The 20464-nt window shown below is 44.1% G+C and overlaps 1 protein-coding gene across 1 annotated transcript; it reads right to left on the reverse strand.

The window, feature by feature from the left end:
• Positions 1–3257: 3257 nt before the first annotated feature.
• Positions 3258–8279, reverse strand: AICDA (activation induced cytidine deaminase; the record flags this gene model as incomplete). The annotated part of the gene is made up of 5 exons (XM_084298894.1): positions 3258–3311; positions 3613–3728; positions 3878–4148; positions 4635–4782; positions 8272–8279. The coding sequence occupies 5 exons, from the start codon at positions 8277–8279 to the stop codon at positions 3258–3260; spliced, it is 597 nt and encodes a 198-aa protein (XP_084155020.1).
• Between the last annotated feature and the right edge of the window lie 12185 nt (positions 8280–20464).

Here is a 20464-nt window from a genome sequence, read left to right on the forward strand (position 1 = left end):
TTACTCAGATGCAGCCTGTGACTTACTCCTCATTGCAAACTATGAGATGCTGGACCAACCAAGAACACAGACCCTTGCTCTACATGGTGTCCAGTCTCCTAAAGAAAACTCCTCCCAGAAATCACAAACATGTCTCCTGTTTCCCACAACTCAGGCAATGGTGTCTGAGGTATAATCCCCACGATCCCCCTGAGGGTATAGCTTTTTCCTGGGTGAATACCAATGAGGAAGAGACCTAGAATAGCATGGCGACTATCTCCATAAGGGATATGCTATAAACACAAGTGATACCCGACAGTGTATAAGCAGTAGTGAAATGTTCCCTATATACACAGTCAAAAGAGCAAGTAAAAACTTCTTTGGCTGAAAAAAGTAATGTTACATTAACGTCATCCTCCAGGGAGTCATTCTTGGCAGACACACCTAATTCATTTGAGGTTGAATTAATTTATAATGCTAGTTCAAGGAATATTTTTTTTAGCAAGTAATAAGAATTAGTATATAAAAACAGAAAAAATGCGGTTAAATATATATATATGTATTGCAGGAGAGCTAAATTCTTATAAACAAACTACATGGATTAGCTAAACAGTCTACCCCTTATTTAATCTGCCTTAGGTTCAGAAGAATCAGTTTGGGATGCAGTACATGTTTCTTTGCATTTACTCATTGCGTTTATCCTCTTGTTGTGTAATGTCACTAATATCCTTACTTCAACATTAAAATTTATGGAATGTATTTTCTGTCAAAGTTTTCTGACAGAATTTAAACAAAAAGAGTGTCTCAACTGCTCCTTTAGAAAATGTTACTTTTCCTAGTACCTCTGCAACAATTTCATTCAGAAGGACAAAGGTATTGTATGAGCCAACAACAGAAACTGGAAGACAGAAATCCTTTTCACACTTCTGCTTCTCCTCTTGGTTTGTAATGTATGTTGATTCAGTACTTCTGCGTCCAGTTTGGTCAATCATGAGTCAAGAATGCGGAGGATCAATGGATGAAGTATCTTTAATAACCTTAGCATTTACATCACTGATTTTTGGTAGTATTTCCAAAGTACCTATTGCCTGAACTCTTTGTGACCTTGATTGCTGGTTGACACTGTCAAGAGTTTCAAAATTACAAGTGAAAAGGATAAACAGTCTAATATGACAGTGCCAGTTTCTCTCTGCAGAAATCATGAGGGATAAATTACTTGTGAATTCTTTGTGTCAATTTCTACTTTCCACACCCATGTGGTACCAAAATGATGACAAAAACAAATGCTCTTTTGTAAAACCTTTACTTATATAAATAATATGCACCATATCAGACAAATATACAACACGATGTTTGCAAATTAATGCTTTGCAAAGAGCTCTCACTGCTATTCCTGGTCCAAATTCCTCAAGATGAGAGTGCCTCAGGAGCCTGAAGTTTTACGAAGTTTGTGCTGCACTGAGCTCTGACCTCTCAGAGCAAGAGGCACTGTGGGTGAAGAGCTGTGCACTGCCCTCCTGCTGGCCCATCACCAGAGGAGGCACTGGGAAGAGTGACAGGGGAACCTGAAGCCATACAGAGAAAGAGGAACAGGGTGGAACAGAGAACTCACAGCCATAATGAAGGAAATGGCAGAGCACCTCCAGAGCATGGGACCACACTGTTAGCACTAATAAAGCTTGAAGAGGTTGGACTGCAGAGGGTGATCCATCTGAAAGTTAGGTAGTGGGAAGGTTGGAGATGAGTTGCTGTGTACTATGAACCAACATCTTCAGCTTAGTAAGGATTATGTCTCCAGCACCAGGTGCTAATGGGGTCCCATTACGGAAACACAGTGATTGTCAGACAGGAGAATGGATTGATTTTGCCCCCTACTAAAGGTTTCTACAGGCTGTACAGCTTTGCTCATAACTTTTTTTTTTTTTTTTTTTTTTTTTTTTTCTGGTCAGCTCTCTGTCCTGTCACTGACTAGCCATATATAGCTGTATTATGGGCAATAAAAAGCCTGTAAAGACAGAGGACTGTAGGAGTGTTAAGGTGCCTCCAGCGGAGGACAGCTGGCTGGGGAGGGAGCACAGTGCAGGTCTGATCTAGGAAGAGTTGCTCAGTGGATGGAAAAAATTCCAGTAGTGAGACCTGTGGTGCTCCTCCCTGCAGTATGTCAAGAAACAGATAGTGCCTGATGTAGACACCAACACACCATCCAAAATGCTATGGTCTAACAAGAATGAGAAATTAAATTTTGAGGGACTATACAATGTGGAAATGGTTTGCTTTCTGGTAGATATATGATGGAAAAACATTGCTATGGTGAAGTGCCTTGGAGGCTTCTTTCCTGGCTGCATGAGAGGTCCACACACTGATCAGTCCTGACACAGAGCTGTCATGGTTCTCAATGTAGTCAATAGGCATTGAGTGGACGGACTTACGATTTCTGCATGGGATATGTCTCACTGGCCATCTAGAATTGTAGTTCACACTTGAAAATTTTGACTAGCAAATCTTTTGCTTTCATTTTAAGTTTTTATTGTCTAGTTTCAACATGTCATAGGACACAATACCTGAATCCACAGCTACTGAAGTTCCGTGCTTTCTGGGCAGGAGGCATTACAGGGCCCAGGCCTGCACACAGTCTATTTACAAGATCAGCTGGCTTCAACCAAGGTTTTCAAGCTGAGCTGCCTGAGCTGTCCAGGACTTGGTTCAATACCCTCAGTGGGGCTTTCCAATAACTGTCCAATTTGGCTGTTTGGGTGTAGGCTTTACCACTTAAATGCTGATGGTTTTCACATTCCTATCCACATCCAGAAGGATAAATAAACTACTTCACAAGGGAGGACATACAGAGCAGCTCAGTGTAGTGCACCTCTAAGGAGCAAAAGACTTGCTCTCCAAAGCCCTGGTGACTTTTGCACATCAGTGTGATGTCAGCGAACACAGCCACACAAAAAGCACTGCAGCCAAACCCAAAACTCAATATATTGGACCACCTGAATTAGCTCTAAAGGGACCGAGGAAAGGCAAATAACTCCCTGGCAATGTCACTGCAGTCCCAGCTATTCCCAGCTAGCAATGGATGGTGTGAATCTCAGGGAATGTGTCTTCAGAAGATCAGCCTAATTTTCCTTCGAAATGAAAAAGTAAGGATAGTCTTATCTCTGGACACAGGGTTGGAAGGAAGAGAGATGGAAAGAGGGAAGAAGAGAAAGACATGTGAAGGAAGAGTTGAAAATCAAAGAACGAGTGTTGAAGTCTTCTGATTGCTGATGACTTTTGCTTCAAAGTCCCAGAGTTTTAAAGGCATCTCGTAAATCATCTACTTCATACAATGGCTGTAGAACAAAATATAAGTGGTAGATCAGTTATCAAGTGAGCAAAAGCCCATAAAAATGAGGAAGGAGAAAAGAATGGCATGAGATGGGGTGAGAGGTGGAAGAAGGGAAGAGAATGATGAGAGGGGATATGAAGGAAGGTGGGAGAAAGAGGTATGAGGGACGTGAAGAGTGAAGACACAGGGAGGAGTGAAATGACAAATGGCACAGCTGGACTTCAAGAGCAGAGCAGAACTACAGCAAGGAAGAGAGGAAGAAGCTGAGGGGAAGAGGCACTGGAAGGAGAAGAATTGGTCCTCACCAGGAGAATCCGTCGGAGTTTCCTGGACAGATGGACAGAGTTTTCATGCAGTCCTTCCCAGGCTTTGAACGTCTTTTCCCTGTTCTCCACAAATGTGTTCCAGCAGTAGAAGTAATCTGCACAAGGCACAGGGGAGTTAAAGAGTGCTCAGGACTGCCCCAGAGAAGACACTGACCTTTCCTAGGTTCAGTACATCATCATATCCTGCCATCACCTTCCCTTCTCCATAGCTTTCAGTCATCTTCTTTCACCCTGCCCACCTTACCTTTGAAGGTCATGATGGCGATTTGGGCCCCAGCCCGATGCAGGCGCCGTAGCCCCTCGGGCTCTGCCTTGCGGTCTTCACAGAAGTAGAGGCGGGCGGTGAAGATGCGCAGGGTCAGGTTGGGGTAGGCACGCAGGAAGTCAGCCACGTGTCGGGCGCAGTCGTAACAGGGGCTCCAGGAGGTGAACCAGGTGATGCGGTAGCAGCGGCCTGGGTCCAGGTCCCAGGCTGAGATGTAGCGTAGGAAGAGAACCTCCACGTGGCAGCCCATCTTAGGGAAAGAGGGAGAGGGGCAAAGCGTGAGGCAGGGGTGAAGGAAGCTGCAAGAGGGGCAAGGAAGAAGGTGTGAGCTGAGTGAGATGTGGGGGTAGGATGGACAAGGTGGGGGACAGGTCTTATAATCAGTGCACAGAGGAAGAGAGCACAGTGGTAACAGAGTGAAAGGCTGGCTAGAAAAATGCAGGGACACTCTACAAGAGGCTCCTGTGGGAGCTAGGAAGGAAAACTGAGGTACTAATAAAGCAGCAAGGACTGTAAATATCTTGCTAGCAATACAGTCTGAGCTAGCACGAGTTACAGATTTATCTGGAGGCTGCATCCCCCAAATGTTATGTACCGGTGCAGTGGCTATTCCTGTGGACACGTGTCAGATCAGGTGCTGCCTCTTGCAGCCCTTATTTCCCTGTTACCCCAGGCAAATGAGCTGCATGTACCTCAGCATGGATATAAGAGTAGGATGCCAAGGTGTTCCCTGTACCTTGTTACGCAGGTACCCAAAGTCCAGGGAGCATGACGTGGCACTGTCACGGCGCTTCACAACATAGCAGAGGTAGGTTTCACGACGGCCCTTGGCCCAGCGCAGGTTCTTGAAGTTGTAGAGGAAAAGCTTCCTCTTCATCAGGAGACTGTAGGAGAAGGCAAGAGACATTTTACATTAGCCCTACGCTGGAGCCAGCTATTGGCCGTGTCTATGTCAGGCGCTCAGCAACAAAAATATCCCCACCGAGTCCAGGCCCCTCAGTGAGAGAAAAACATCAGTAATTTGCATGCAATATGTTAGGGAAAGGGTGTAGACGTGACTGTGGGGATGAAGCAGGTGACCTAGCAAGTGGAAACAGTAAGTGAATTAGTAATGCTTAGTCAAACAGCAACCATGGCTAAGTGTAGTGTGAAAGTATCTGCAAATATCCAAAAGATGGACACCAGTGAGAGCAAAGGATGAAAGTGTCTGAGAAGAGTTGATCTTGGAAGCTGGGAGGGTCTGGAGTTCAGTCATCCAGATATATTCTTTCGCTGTTGAAACCCTGAAAACCGTTGGGTGAAAGGAGGGATCAAATTGGAGCCTCTTCAGAGAAAACTGGACAGAGTTTCTTCCCAGCATTGCCCAAAGGAAGAACATGTCTGAAAGTGTACAGGGCTAGAGATTAGAAGCTAGGATAGGGTAACATGTCCTAGCTGACAGAAATAAAAGGTAGGGTAGGGTTGCTGACACATCTCCAGAGGCAAGTACCATTCCCATGTGAGGCAAGCACAGAGATTGGCAAAGGATGGTTCCCATGCTAGAGATCCTGCTGGGGAGAGGTAATTGGAGCATGGGGAGGGTAAAATAGTCATGAACCTTATCAAAAAGCCTTACTGCCAACTGGAGGTACATAGGCAGCTGAGAACAGCTGTGTTCACTGAGGTAAGATATTCACCTCCCCCGCAGCAACGTAAAACAGAAGTGAATGGGTTAAAAATAATCACATCCTTTGTCACCTTTTCCCTCTGGTAGGCTGGTGTTGAGCAGGGAGGTAGGGTCAGTGTAAGTGATACAGAGCTGAGTTTTCTGGAGGTCTCCAGTGAGGTGTGGAAAAGGGGAATTTAGGTTTGCTAGGAATTTCCTGGTTTATATCTGAGAGTATAAGCAAGGCAAAATCCTTATGCAAACATCCTCCATCTATTCCCAGTTGTCACCACAAAACCTGAGCACAACAGAGTGGTTAACTTCCAGATAAAGGTGGCATCCTCTCTGGTCCTCCAGAGGTTTGTCTCCACTGTGCATGCTCACACATGGTCATTGTACCATAGGTGCTAGTTCACAGTCACAGCCACCCTTTTACCTTTTGTAACCCTGTGCATGTTTGCTGTCATTTAGCCCTCTCCAGTGCACCTCTAGCACTCCCAGCTGAGACACTGCATTGCCAGAGAGTCACTTTCTTCCCTCAAAGCATTCTTGCTGCCTGATTGTCCTGCAGATAGGCAAGCCGCTCACTTGCACACATCCTCTTTCCTGCGATGTGGCCCTCAGTTTGCAGTGCAAAGTTACCTGTCTTGCTCACATAAAGCAAACACACACATACTTATTTATGCCATCCTTTATACACACAGGTTGCTAGAGGAGTAGATCATTTGTGAGCTGTAGCATGTGCCCTGCTAGGAGAAAGTCCGTACAGAATACAAGGCCCTGCAGAGTCCTGCGCACACTCAAAGTGCAAAGCATCCCTACTGAGCAGGTTATTCAGCAAATCAATAGCCCCAGGCAATTCTTGGAGATCTGTCCTGTAAGCACTGCCCCAGGCCTGCTCTGCTGGGTTTGCAAGTTGTCAGGAGTAGAGTACACACTGATCCTGCTGAACTTCATCACCCCTTTCTCTGACAGTTCACACTGTGTGTGTGTTTCCCCTGACCATTTTTCTCTCTTGCACTGTATGTTCTCCATCATACTTTTTTTATTTGTTTCACACTGGTATTTCTCACACTTAGTGCAGCCTCACTTCCTACCACCTCATATTCATCTTGCTTCCCTGTCTGTGAGCACTTATGAACATATGTTTATATTTTCTGACACGGGCACACCCACCACCACGCATGCCATTCATCCACTCACAAAACTGTTGCTCAGTGATTTGTCTCAGGCTTCTCCCTTTTAAATGGGTGTTATCAGACAGATGTGGGGAAGAATCTTCTTCCTTGTAGAAGTGTTGGAGAGCAGACATCCCTTCTTTTGAGACAGATCCTCAGGTGATTCAGATAGGATAACCCAGACAACCACATGTGTGTGATAGGCCAGAGGGTTGCAAAGCTCTTAGCTGGGGGTATGTATGGCACAACAGCAGAAAATAGAGCAGAGGAATGGTGAAAAATGCAATCACTTGTAGAAGAACCACACAATCCAGGTGAAAAACTATTGAAATTATAGTGATGTTTCATCAAAATCCACATGGAAAAATGTTTTTCAACACAACCGTAAGTTTAAGGAAAACAGGCTTTCCCTTTTATCTTTTTTTTTTTTTTAATTATTATTATTTTATTTCTTAAATTTTGCACAAAAAATATTTGCTTTCAAAATATTTCTGATTTTCCTTCCAATTGTCCTTTTCCTCACATCTTCCCATTTTTCTCAATTCAATGGTTTTGAATGTAGTTGCAAAGAACAATGAAGAATGAGAAATGACCACCAACAAAAGGGAAATATAGTAATGATCATTTGGGTTATTTTTCAGTGTCAGGACAAAGTAAAGACAGTGCAAGAAAATTTTGAGTCACAGAAGCCATATGTGCAATTAGAAATGTTCATTAACATCAATTTCTGTTTTCCGTTCTCTCTGGAATTGACCATCCCCAGGGATTTTCACCAATAAGGATTTCAGAACATGACTGGTAGGAGAAGTACAAATGAACAAGTGTTACAGGGAGCTACTGAGCAGATCTGCAGCTAGGCACAAAGAACTGTTTACATGTGAAATTTGTATAGCTGTTGAATAGTTCAAAGGAAAGCAGCAAAGACACAGGAGCTGTGATTATACTCAGGCACTGAAGAATTTGACTGAGCAGAGATCTTCCTTTCAAATAAAGACTCATGAATCCAGTCCTGAAATCAGAGTGAAGGCCCCTGAGAGCGTGAATGATATGCAACAGTGGAGAGTGATTTTAGTGGTAATTAGCTTGCAGCATAATTGAAGTGCAAGTAGAGGAATCCAATGCTGGAACAGTCTGTGCCTAGGAGCACAAGGGTGATAGCAGCAGAAACATAATAAGGCAGAAATCTGATGTAAGATAGAGAACAGGTGTAGAGAGAGAAGAGTAGGCAGAGATCGAGATGCTTATGCAGATAGCATCTGAATGTTCACCTTTTTTTTTTTTTTTTTGTTTCTAGAAAAGAGAAAGAATGAAAAGGAAAAGAGAATAGTCACGAGAAATGACAGAAAGGGAGAAGAATACAGGGTGGTAGACAGTCATAGAGAGAAAGAGTGGTGGGGACAGAGACATGTGAGGACAGGATGGGAAGTTAGATCGCTGAGTCAGACGGAGAAAGGGAAAGGGACAGTAAGCACCAAATGGACAGCAGGTTAATTCTAAGAGGAAGACCCTGATTTCTTCTATTAGCAAGAAACTGGAGGCACTCATTTTACCTGTCCATGACTGTCAGGTTCTCTCTCAGGTGATGGGGTTGTCTCTCAGGCTCTGTCTGCACAGTCCTCTGACTTGGTGCACAGAAATATGGACTGCCCTGTATGATCCCTCCCCATTCACCACTATCTACCCCCTGCCAGATTTCAGTGGGGTGGGGTGAGGGGAGGAGTTAGAAAGGTCTCTGGAACTGCAGGAGCCAAAGAGCAAAGGGTTAAAGCATGAAAGGGGCACCAGTTCTGAAAGATGCTCTGCACTCATTGGCCACCTCCCCTCATTGCACTTGCCATTGGGTCCTCCCAGCCTGCAAAATTATGCTGAATTAATATCAATAACATAACAAGGCAGGAAGCATTGTCTAGTGGTTAGAGGGGGGCCTGGGAGCTGTGTACCACTAACGTGAATGTGGGCAAAAACCACACTATCCCTCTGGGCCTTTGCTCATGCAGCTGTGCCGTGAAGATGATGACACTGCTCTACCCCATGGTCACGGCCACCCTGCGTGCTGCCTGCCGGGCATCCAGGGGGAAGGAGCTCAGGGAATATGAAACTGTTGGCATACTCCCCGTCTCTTCCATTTCCTCTGGCAAGTCCTAGTAGCTGCTTGGCAGCATGAGGCAGCACCAGAGCTGGAGATGAGGGTGAGGAGGACCTAGCTCGTGGGACAGGCATGGGTGTAGTGAGCAGAAATGGAGCTTGTGGTCCCCGTGTAATGCTTGAATGCCACAGGTGCTGGGCTGTGTCAGCACGAAAGGAGCAGGCATAACCCCCAAATCACAAAGCTGTATGCAAAAGACCTGTGGAGCATGACTCAGGCCCCGATCCTGCTGATCACATCTGGAACTGCTGCTGCAAGCAGCAGGCTGTGGGGTGAGATGCCAGAACCCTGCCCTGGGTATCTTGTGGCAGGGGTGCCTGCACTCAGCAGGCTCAGCGTTAGGTACAGCCAAGCCCGGGCTCTTGCTCAGGACATATACCCTCTTTGCTCTACCAGCAGAGCTCTCTGCCTCCTATGTTCTGCTTCACCACCACCCCCTAGCAGCTGCCAGGGTGCTCATCCCTTCTGCAGGGCAGAAGGACAGCCAGGGAACAACTTCAGCCAGGGAAGGTCGCTGAGGAGGTGGTGATGGTGGTGGGGCTATTCCACTCAATGTCTTCCCCAGGTAGGGCATGACTGAGAGTGCTACATCCCTTTTGTTTACCTCATGCTAGGGTAGTTCTTCGTTTTTTTCTTTGCTTGATTTACTTATTAATTTTACTGGCTTTCAGCATGCTAGGACTGTGTGAAACCAGTATATGCAAAAATGTGAAAAGGAGAGACGAGTTGCCAGACCAGAGCAGACTACTCTATGTCCCAGCACTTTGAGAGTACTCTGTCTTTCAGTGTGGCCAGCAATGCTTGCTTCAGGAAAAAGAAAACTCTTGGGAGGTACAGGGCTGGACTGTCCTACTCCTTGAGGAGGTGTCTTCCTGACTCCACAGGAGTAGAGCACATGCTCAACAGACACATTTTGGCAGCTGCTTTGGTCTCAAGAGTAATAGCAATTATCCTCTTCAAGGATCTGGCTCCTAGGGTTTTTCCAAAGCCAGAACAGCCTGCATCTCTTGCAAATCCCCATCCTACATAACAGACTCAAAGGGGACACTCCAGCTAATAAAACAGTTGCCCACTTTCAGCCTTTACCCTAGCACTGCCTTGTGAAAAATCTCCCAGGTCAGTCTCAGGGTCATTTTGTCACGTTTTCATATTATTTATTTCCTTTCAATAATGCAAAGAGGATGTTTGTTACACAGGACATTAAAAAAAAAAAAAAAAAAAAAAAAGGAAGAAGAAGGAAAGAAAGCAACACACCCCATGAAATGCGCTTCTTAAGATCACAACTGTTTATGTTTCATCAGATAAGTTAAGGTAGCTTCAGCTTTATTATTGTTCTAGTTCCTAATTTTCACAACCAAACATTTATAGAAAACTTTACCTTTTTTTTTTTTTTTTTTTTTTTTTTTCATTTAAAGGAGCTGAAAAATGTCTTCATGCCCAGCCTACTTGTCCCCATAAACCCATCTGTGGGTAATGATTTTCTCAAAGGTTTAACATGCCAATTGTCATGAAATGTTTAAGTAGATCCTTTCTCAGGTTCTGTCTGTAAGTGGAATTAATTCTTCAAGGTTTAAAACATCAGCGCTCTTCCTTAAATATTGATGCTCTGCCCAGAGATAAGAAAGAAAAAATGTATGAATGAATAGATGAGTTATTTTTACGTCACTCTTTGGCAAGGGTCAGCAAGTCAAAGCAATGATGCAGGCTTTCTAACACCCTTTGTTTTGAGCAGCAGCTTCCCTCTCACTGGTAGTATAAATGTCCAAAGGCAGTAGTAGCAATTCTCTGCTTCTACCTCTAATTGCCAGAGCAGAAACATCTTGGTGTCAAAGCCAGCAGGTGGATGTACTTTCAGGGTCTTGTAGCAAGTCTAGGGTGACATCTTGAGAGGGACCCTCAGCACCTATGGAGTGGCAGGAGCTGCAGCTTTTCTTTCTCAGTAGCAGAGGTCACCTCTGATCTTCAGATCTGGTTAAAAAAAAAAAAAAAAAAGAGAGAGAGAGAGAGAGAAAGAAAAAAAAAAAAAAAAGAAAAAATTTAGCAAAACATTTTTGATCCCTGATCTAGCTGCTAGTTACTGGCTGTAAATTGACAAATCTAACATACAGTGGGACTATTTGGAATGGGAGCTTATACACATGAAAAGAGATTCTGTCCACTTCTGACCACTCTGAATTTCCTTCCTTGCTGTTCAAAGCAAAGTTATTTGGAGAAGGAACTTGGTTTGGGACAGAGAAACAGTTTGCAGATTATGACTTCATCTGTGTTTCTGATTAAAGCTCAGGTCCGTTAAATAAGGCCATTGGGGAAGGCTAGGAAAGGTTTCTGTATTGGTGTGTTTGAAGTATTATTTAGAAAAAGACATTGCTCCAGCTCATCAGGATTCCAGAAGGATGTCCCAGCATCCTTTTAAGCTTCTTGTACTCAGGAGTTTATTCCTTGTCTTAAAATGAGAACAATGTAGAAATGATTAGCAGACTGAAGAGCACTGTAGGTGCAGAGGAGGAATATCACCATCACTATTACTAAAGTTTCAGAAAGCAAAAAGCTAAGAAATCAGAAAGCAAAGAGCTAAGAAATCAGAGAGCAAAAATGTGGTGAATAATTAAAAGTTATTACCTAGCCCCAAAGCAGAAGAGAAGTTGCTTGTTTAGTCAACAGGAAGTTGTGTGCTGTTGTGTATCGATATAAATACATATTTATTTTTTCCATTCACCCCTTGCTCAGAAATCACATTTTGAAACGACCGCCAACATCACCAGTTGGTTAGTTCTTACACTGAGCACAAAAAATGCAGCCACCTGCTTCCCCTCGCCTCAAGCGAAAACCTCAACCAGAAAAACTTTCTCTGCTCAACAAGTGCTGGTGCACTGTGGACACAAACTTGCACAGACACCTCGAGCAGGGCAAGAGCATAGTTCTTTGTAGTTAGACCCAGGCAAATAAAGACATTGATCCTGTAAGTGCATTACATTGCATTCTGTGTTTGTTCCACAGATTCATCACCCGGTTTTGAAAGACAGATCCAGTTCGGAGGTAGTCCGCTTGATCAGGCAGTTCTGCCAGGCAAACAACTCCCATTGCTCCCATCTTAGGTGACAAAAAAACAACAGCACTAGATGAGGAGGCAGCTTGCTCCATGGGGCAAATGTCCTTGTTCCTAGACCTGCCAACTCTTCTTGAGATGCATCTGATGCTGTGCCTCAGAAGGTTTCAACAGTGGTGACGCAAAGCATTGCCTTTTGTGGTGTGGAATATACAGCACCACAGAGATATTCGAAAGCTCTGAGGATGTGTGTCCAAGTCCACTTGGAGTGGACATGGCCAGGAGGGATGTGTGTCTGTACGTGTGTGCTGGGAAGCTGCAAATGCAAACCTAAACTGCTGTGGGTTACTGTCTCTGAGGGGGCAGCTATGTTAGACAGGAGCAGGGATCCAAGGTGATGAGAAGGAAATGGGTGGGAGAGAAGGCAAGAGGGAAGGGTGTGTGGGAGTACCACTGGGAGGGTGGTTTTATGAAACCTTGGTCCCCACCTTGTGCACTACTGCATGCTGCAGGATTCTAGATGATGCCACTGATGCAGAACTGAGGTTGTCGTGTGCGCGCACTAAGATCATACTTTATTATGCATTTTACTAGTAATTTGGCTTTCCAGGCTCATGCTGCAAAACCTTTACCTGGAGGCTTGACTCACAGTTTATTTTTGTTCCCCTGTCAAGTTTGTTTTTGTGTTGGGGGATGAGGCAAATTAGGGTGAAACTATTGAATTGAGTACACATCTTTCAACCGCAGTCCTGCATGTGCTTCTCATTCCTGCCTGTAGCTCTCTACTAGCCCAGCCTGGGTTCCTTGTAGGACCTAATGAACCCTAATCCTACTTTTGTGATCCCACATATTTTTTCTGACCAGTGTTAATTCCCACACCACATCACTAGACAGCAACAGCTCCATCTGTTGCAACCAGTGCCTGACACCTGCTGGGACCACCACTTGAAGGAGGAAAGGGTCTGGGTTGGTTTAAGGAGTTTGGAAGCTAGTGAATGGCTTCCCCACCATAAATGTAGGTAACAAATATGATTAGAGTCCAAGCACATGCACTAAATGTCCTCATGTGACTTCACTAGCTCAAGGCTGTGACAAGGTTGGCACCTTATCTCATTTACAGTAAGAAAAACACAGAGTCTGCAATCAAAGCAGAATGCACCTTCCCCATGCTGAGAGCTTTGGGTGGGGAGGTACCACTAGAGCTACTTGCACATTGCTGCTTCCCACAGCAGTGCATGCAGCTCCAGCCTCTGGCATGCCCTGTCTATCTGACTTGGCTTTTGGCTTTGTGCTGCACAGACCTGGAGAGCATTTTCTTTTTGCATAGGGTGCTGCGTGCGGCATTCCAATGTTATTCCATCCTTCTACAGCTCAGTCCCCTGGCCTGGGCACCCAGACCCTGCTCCCAACCACATCTTCCCCTTCATTAGTGGAAGTTACTGGCTCTGTATCTCTGCAATCATCTGCTAGTCACGGGGAGAAACTCTGTTTTGCACCGCAGTTTTTCACAATGAGAGTCACCTCCTCGCTGTGGTTATGGTTTCGCAGACCAAAGTTATCTCTTATTAGCTCCTGTTTGTACAGTTTTTGCAGTTCATGCTACTCACTGCAAAAAGAGCTTGCACCTGGGACCTGGGTGATCCTGATAATAATTTTCCTTTTCTCTTTGAGGAAGTCTTTTGCTGGGAGAGGCTGTGGTAGAAGTGCCTGTGAGCTCACTAAAGTGCAGTATGTTGCATGTTCCTTGGCTTGCAGCCATATGTTGAGATTTCCCTGGAGTTTTATAAACTTTCCTTGGCTGGAGGTCCTCACGAACTGTGTTCTTGCATCTTACAACGTTTGCTTAAGAACAAAGTGAGTATTCTCAGAAGATTCAAGATAGCCTTGCTAGTTCTTTTCTTACTCCCCCTACAGCTCAGATCTGCTTGGATGTTCTTATCATTGGACACATCCAGAAAGTTTGTGGGGTGTCACCACTAAACTCTACTCCTTAATGCCAGTGTGGAATGTCAGACAGTAGAGTTAGGGTCTGCCCCTGACACCTTGGTCCTCTTCCAGGGGGCCCAGTGCTCTGAGCCACGGGATGGGAATGAGAGACTGCTATTACCAGTATTTCTTCAGCCATGACTACATGGGAGGCTCCCAAGTTTCTGCTGTAAAGCAGTGAGGTCAGAGTTATGAAACATTTGAGCTATCTGCCAAGGTAGGGGAAGGTATCCAAGAGTGTGAGAACTTCACAGCTAATTTCATAGAGCATAAAAATACCCTTTCTGGTTCCAGCCAAAATCGTGGATTCTGATCGAATAAAAAGGCTGGAAGAAGCTCCTAGAAAGCAGAGGAGAGAAAGAAGAGGAAGAATCTGAAGGGAAAGCAAAGACCCTGGGAAATTAATGATTATGAATTATTATGATCAGAAAGTTCAATTCACTGGTGCCCAATGGATTTACACACACTGGTTTGTAGCACTGCTTCTGCTGCCTACTCAGGCATGGCCTCGAAGCAACTCTGTCTCACTGAAACACAGAGCCCTTGCATTCACATACATGACCAGTTAATTTCCATTTGTCCAGTCTGTGGTCAGGAATGGGCCACTGTGTTCACTCACCTCTTCTATCTTTTCTGTATGGATACAGGTAGGGGTAGGGCACAGGCACATTTACTTTAAAGGGGCTAGCTTGGTACAGAGAAACAGTTGACAAGACTAAATGAAGCTCAAAGACTGGAGAGATAAAAACCTGCCCTGAAGCAGCGCTGTTAGGAACCCTCAGAGAACAGAAATGGCAAATGAGAGACTGTGAAGAGTGCAGACGTCTTTCCTAAACTAAGCCAAAAGGAAGGTACAATGATACCAGCTGACGGACTCTGGGGCTAAGAGGAACGGTGTAATGATTGTGCTGGGCTTGAGGAGAGCTGATGGGAAAAGTACTTGTGACCATGGTGTAGAGAGCCTCAGGAACAGCTAAATTCACCCTGCACCAGGCAGCAAATCACAGAATCACAGAATGTTAGGGGCTGGAAGGGACCTGGAAAGGTCATCTAGTCCAATCCCCCAGTATAAACACACTATTCATTTTCACTAATGAGATTCTCAGTATTAGGTAAAAATCTACACTTTTAGCTGTTTTCTGATTATTTTAAACATTAGACCAAGACTGATCCAGTAAAAACAGGAATTTTTACTTTTTCCTCAGTCTCAGTACATCCTTCATGAAGTTCTTGGGCTAAGTTCCAGTGGTGAAATTGGCATAAACAGAGCTAATAACTCCATTGTTAATTTGAAGCCCAAACTTCTCAATTGCATCACATAAGCCCCAAATGGTCTTTAGCATTCTGTTGTGTCAAAAATGTATTAATACATCCTCTGTGATCACTACACTCACTACTCGTCTTTTTTTTTCTTTTTTTTTTCTTTTTCTTTTTTTCAGATGTGTTATGCAATGAAAAGAAACTCTTTTGAACCCTTCTTCCAAAGCAAGGATAAAACCCAAGGCTAGCACTAGGCTGTGGAAGAAAGCACAATTAATTTGTAATTGAGTTAATCCATAATAATAGCAAACACTGCTTGCTGCAGCTGCTCTGTGCCATTTGGGTACCAGACAAGAGGCATAGTGAGCTGTAAAGCATTTTCTAGTGGGTGTGTTTTTTGATAGTCTGACTTCAGTGCTACAGGGGAACAGTCAGAGCAATAAGTCCCACAGGACTGCTTTGAACATGGAAACATTTTGTAGGTACAAGGCACCCATTACAAGAGACAGCATGCTGACATGTGCATCAACGTGAAACCAAGACCTTGGTCAAGACATTGTGTGAGTTGGTTTTCATGTCTGAAACAATTGCTGCTGCTGCGTGTGTGCTCCAGCCTGTAAGGCATCTGTAAATAAGCCAGATGAAGTGGCAGTAGGATCCAAATCCTGCAAACCTACAGTCTCCGGGGGTGGTGGTGGATGATTATGAAGGTTATGCCTGTCTCCAAGAAGCACAAATTAGCTTTATCTCACCACTCCGAAAGGGAACTGGTTGAAGTAGTACAGAAGAAAATCAGAAAAACAGCTGCACCAGGCTGGAGCTCAGGAGGTTGGACAAGGACAGCACAAGAGAACTTGGTGCTTCTCACTCCCTAAAGCTCAGCAAAAAGTCAAGGAGAAGTCAGGAAAGCAGCAAAGACCAAGAAGCACCTGACTCTTAGCAGGCACTGCAAAAAAAAGCACAGAATAGCTCTGGCTCTGAACAAAATACCGAGCAAAGCCAAGAAACCGGCAACCACAGTGGCCAAGAAAGCAATCAAGAGACTAGAGAATGTGAAAGCTGACAAACCAAAAAAGGCAAAGATCCCATCTAAGGGCAGAGCAGTGAAACCCGAGGCTGACAAACCCCAGGCAGAGAAATCAAAAGTGGCTCAGTGGCAGGCAGTACACAAGAAGAAGCAGATGCTATATGAGCACAAGCAAAGAGACAAACTTCAGGGACACAGAATATAAATCCTTTAGTTGAAAAATTGATTTTAATAATGTTCTGCATTTTTAATGCAGTTTCCCAAAAAGAAGATAAGTAATTGTAATTATTAAAATACTTTGATTTGAAAGAAAGCTCGGGCTTTGTATGATTTATAATATTTCTTTTTGCTATTTTCTTCAATTCTCTGCAGCAGAATTGTAGAGAAGAGGGAGCCAGACTTTCCTCAGAGGTGCACAGCAAAAGGAGCAGAGGCAACAGGTTAAAGCTGCAATAAAGGAATTTCTGATTTAACATCAGTAAAATATTTTCCATCTTAAGTACAATGCAGCACTGGAACAGGTGACAAGAGAGGCTGTGGATTCTCCATCCTTGCCAACTTTTTCAAAACTTAGCAGAACTAAGTTCTGATACAATTTATATTATTGGAAACACTTACTAAAAAAAAATAAAAATAATTAAAAAAAAACACACACACATTATTTTAGTGGCAAAAGTAGACAATTAAATTGGTTCACGATGTTCCACATTTTGGGATTTACTTATTTATTTATTATGGACTAAAATTCAACTCTATTTTGTTGGAGTTTATTCCACCTTGCTGCATTAAAAGGGCTAAGGATGTAAAAGGAACAGAGAGAAATGAAGCAAGATACTGAAGATCACAGAGCAGAAAGTGGAGATGCAGAAACAGAACTCAGACCCTCAGACCTCCTGTGCCCCAGTCAAGGGACAGTTCACAGCTGGACCCATGCAGAGACATGTACACCATCCAACAATGTCAGACTACGTGGAGACAGGAGTAAATGGGATCGGATCAAGTATCTTTAAAATATTTTGTATTTTTTTTTTTTTTTTTAATGTAAGTTATTTTTGGTTTCAGTCCAGCTACTCTTTATGTAACAGTGGTGTTCCTTCTGCATGGATTGCAAGCACAGCTCCCCCCTGTGAAGGACAAGCCCGCATTGCAGTCAGCAGTATGCCCTTTAGGGATCCCTCCAAGCTGAGTCACCGGATGACACCACATTTTGTTAGTGCTTCACCTGCTCGTAGGCAAGATCCAGTCAACACAGAGCTTCCTTATTCCATGGCAGCTGCTTCCAACAGCCTCCCCATGATTCCCCACAGCAAAAGCTGAGCAACAGCATTGCAGAGGGTGTAACATATTGGTCTCAAGTACTCCTTTTCTTTCCCAAGAAATATGGGAAATTCTTCAATGGGAAGACCGATTGACCTTCACATTCTGAATGCCGTGGAAAGCTGTTGTCTGTGCAGCCAGGATGGCAGGGGAAGGCCAGCTCCCTGTCCTCAGCAATGTGAGGCACCACTTCAAACTGGCAACCAGGCACCAGAGTGCTGGGCACTGCAGCCTTGAAACTGGCACCGCTGATCAGTAATCAGGAGCTGTGACAGCAAGATGAGCAAAAACAGCCATTGCGTGGGAAGCGACGGCAGGCCTTGTTACTCCCCTTCCAGGTCAGAAGAGTTTATGAAAATCAGCCACAAACTCTATGCTGTGCTTCTCAAGTGGAACTCTGGCACCTTTCTGGCTTGTTCAGCCTCACAGACTTTACTGGAGCTGTGTTTAAAACCACTTGTGCAGTTTACAAGAGAAAAGCAAGGTGCTGAGAACAAGCAGTGTCCAGAGACCTGCAACTCAGAGCTATGGCAACCCAGGTGGGAATGGCAGGGGAGATAAATACTAACAGAGATTGAGAAACCTGTCTGTGGGCTCCAGTACTGAAGGGCAAGGGAAGAATAAACCGAATCATAAAAAGACAATGGCATATGTGCTCAGCTCACATAGCCCATGGAACATGCTGATAGGACACTGCAGAGACAAAAGAGATGAGTGCAAGCAGGATCAGGCCTGTGTAGGTGGGAGCAGCATTTACAGTCACTTGGGCTGGGGCTATTTTCATTGCAATCATCCAAAACAGGGACTCACCAATGTCAGCCAGCAAGAAACATTGATCCTAGGGGACAGTGTTTTGCAATAACAGGTGTTGCAATAGCATGCTCTTCAGTCCTGAAGAATGTTGGGACATTATTAGAGGCAGTTCAATGGTTAATATGGCCCACAGACACTTTTTTTCTAGAAATAGCATCTAAATGCAATCCTCTTGACTGCTTGCACAGGTACAGACACTGCCTAGAGTCCTCTACATGTATGCTTTGGGTGCTCCATCTTTGTAAATGAAATGCAATGCACAGTTAGTGCCTGATGAATCTATGTGAAAGTCAGAAGTTCAATGAAAGATCCTTTTTTTCTAATCCTCTTGACCTAGATGTGTAATATTTAATGTAGTAGATCTTTCAGTTATCCTCATTTCTGAGCTAAATGTCTCTACTGGACAAATTATTTGCTTATAAGATGATGCATCACAGCTCTTCTCTTGCTTCCACCACCTTACCATTTTACTTAGAGACAGTAATTCTCTGTCATTAAGTCATGGCACATGCTCAGTGAGAAGATGTGTTTTCAGCATGCATCTCATGGGCGGGGAGAAGTTATCCCTGTGCTCAGCAGCTACCAATTGTCAGGAAAATCTAGCACAACCATCCATTTAAGAATAAAATAAATAAATAAATAAATAAATAAATAAATAAATAAATAAATTGCTGAGTGTAATTTTCTGTATCTGTAGGAAAAAACAAAACAAAAAAAAACCCACCTCCTAGAAAGACCTGTGATTCATGAGTGAAGGGTGGGTGGCAGCCCAGGACTGAGCTAGCAGACAGTAAAGAGCTCCAAATGACGGATTCGAGCTGGAGTCAAATCTAACCATAAATCAGTAGGAAATACAGCCAGAGACAAACAAACCCAAACACATGAAAGTTGCCAAGAACAACAGGAAATAAATTTTCTTTTAATAGTTTGTGTGTATTATATGGACTCTAGCATTAAAACAATGTTCTCCTGGGGAGGAGCACCTCTTCCTGCCCCTGCTAAAAGCAAGTAACAGAAAGGTTTCAAACCATTCCCCAAATTTATGAATGTTAAATTTCTATGTACTGTACAGTAGCTATGTTATACAGTTATATATTTATATATCAGCTTACATTCAACTCTAAATACAGGGTGGAGACTTGCCCTAGAGCAATTTCCAACAGCTCTATCTGACATCTCCGGCTTACCTTCCTCCTCACAGGCAAATTTTACAGGTATCTTACCACAGAAGTCAATGGCTGCACATGACTTGAATGGCTTTGAGATCAAGCTCTTGGTGCCCTCCTCTACAGAAACACACATACTCTCAGTATAGAGAATATCCTACTCCATCCCTAATCTAGTGAGCCTTGAGTACTCAAGATCATCGTTGTCTGTGTAGGAGTGCTATGCTCCTGTGTATAAGATGAAATTCCAGTCACTGTGTAACCTGGAATTCTTTCTCCTGCATAATGAAGTAACAGAGAGAGTTTTATCCCATCTATGGCCAATTTTGACCTTATGTAGAACACATATGCCTCTGCATAAGGGTATTTTCCCCGACACAGAAGACATAATGCAGTTTCTTGCTGCATACAGCAGAAACCTAAGTCATGTGGAGAGGCTATTACATTATCTGTTTTTCTTCTCAATTTTCTGAGAATTCTGCCTCTGCACAGCATCCTGTCCCCTCTATTATGTTACTCCGGCTGTTCAGCAGACCAGTGCTCCTGCCAGGCTGAATGGTACTCGGTTCAGCAGCAGAGCATATTATGCAATGGGTGTCAACGCCTGCTCTAGCAAAGTGCCTGTCTGTTGCAGTCAGGAACAATACTTAGAGATCCTAGGCACAGGGTCTCTCTGGTCTTCTGCTGCAATGAGCTAAGCTGCTGAGCTCAGGTGCCCCACAGAATGGCTGATCATGCCACCAGAAGTCATGAAGAGTGGTTAAGACACTTCAGACAGCTCCTTCCCTTCCATTCTTGCAGTGAAAACTGGCTATATACCTGGAAGTGTTTGCTATGTATCCAGAAAACAAGGTTCTCTAGCAGCCAACAGACATTCAGTGCTACCAGAGTGAATATTTTCCCAAGGTTGGTCTGTCTCTGTGTTCAAGCCTGTAGATACATGTATTTCCACCACCTCACAAGTAACTGGCTCCGTGCAGGA

The sequence above is a fragment of the Netta rufina genome (assembly GCF_964035555.1).
Source record: "Netta rufina genome assembly, chromosome: 1".
Taxonomy (NCBI): Eukaryota; Metazoa; Chordata; class Aves; order Anseriformes; family Anatidae; genus Netta; species Netta rufina.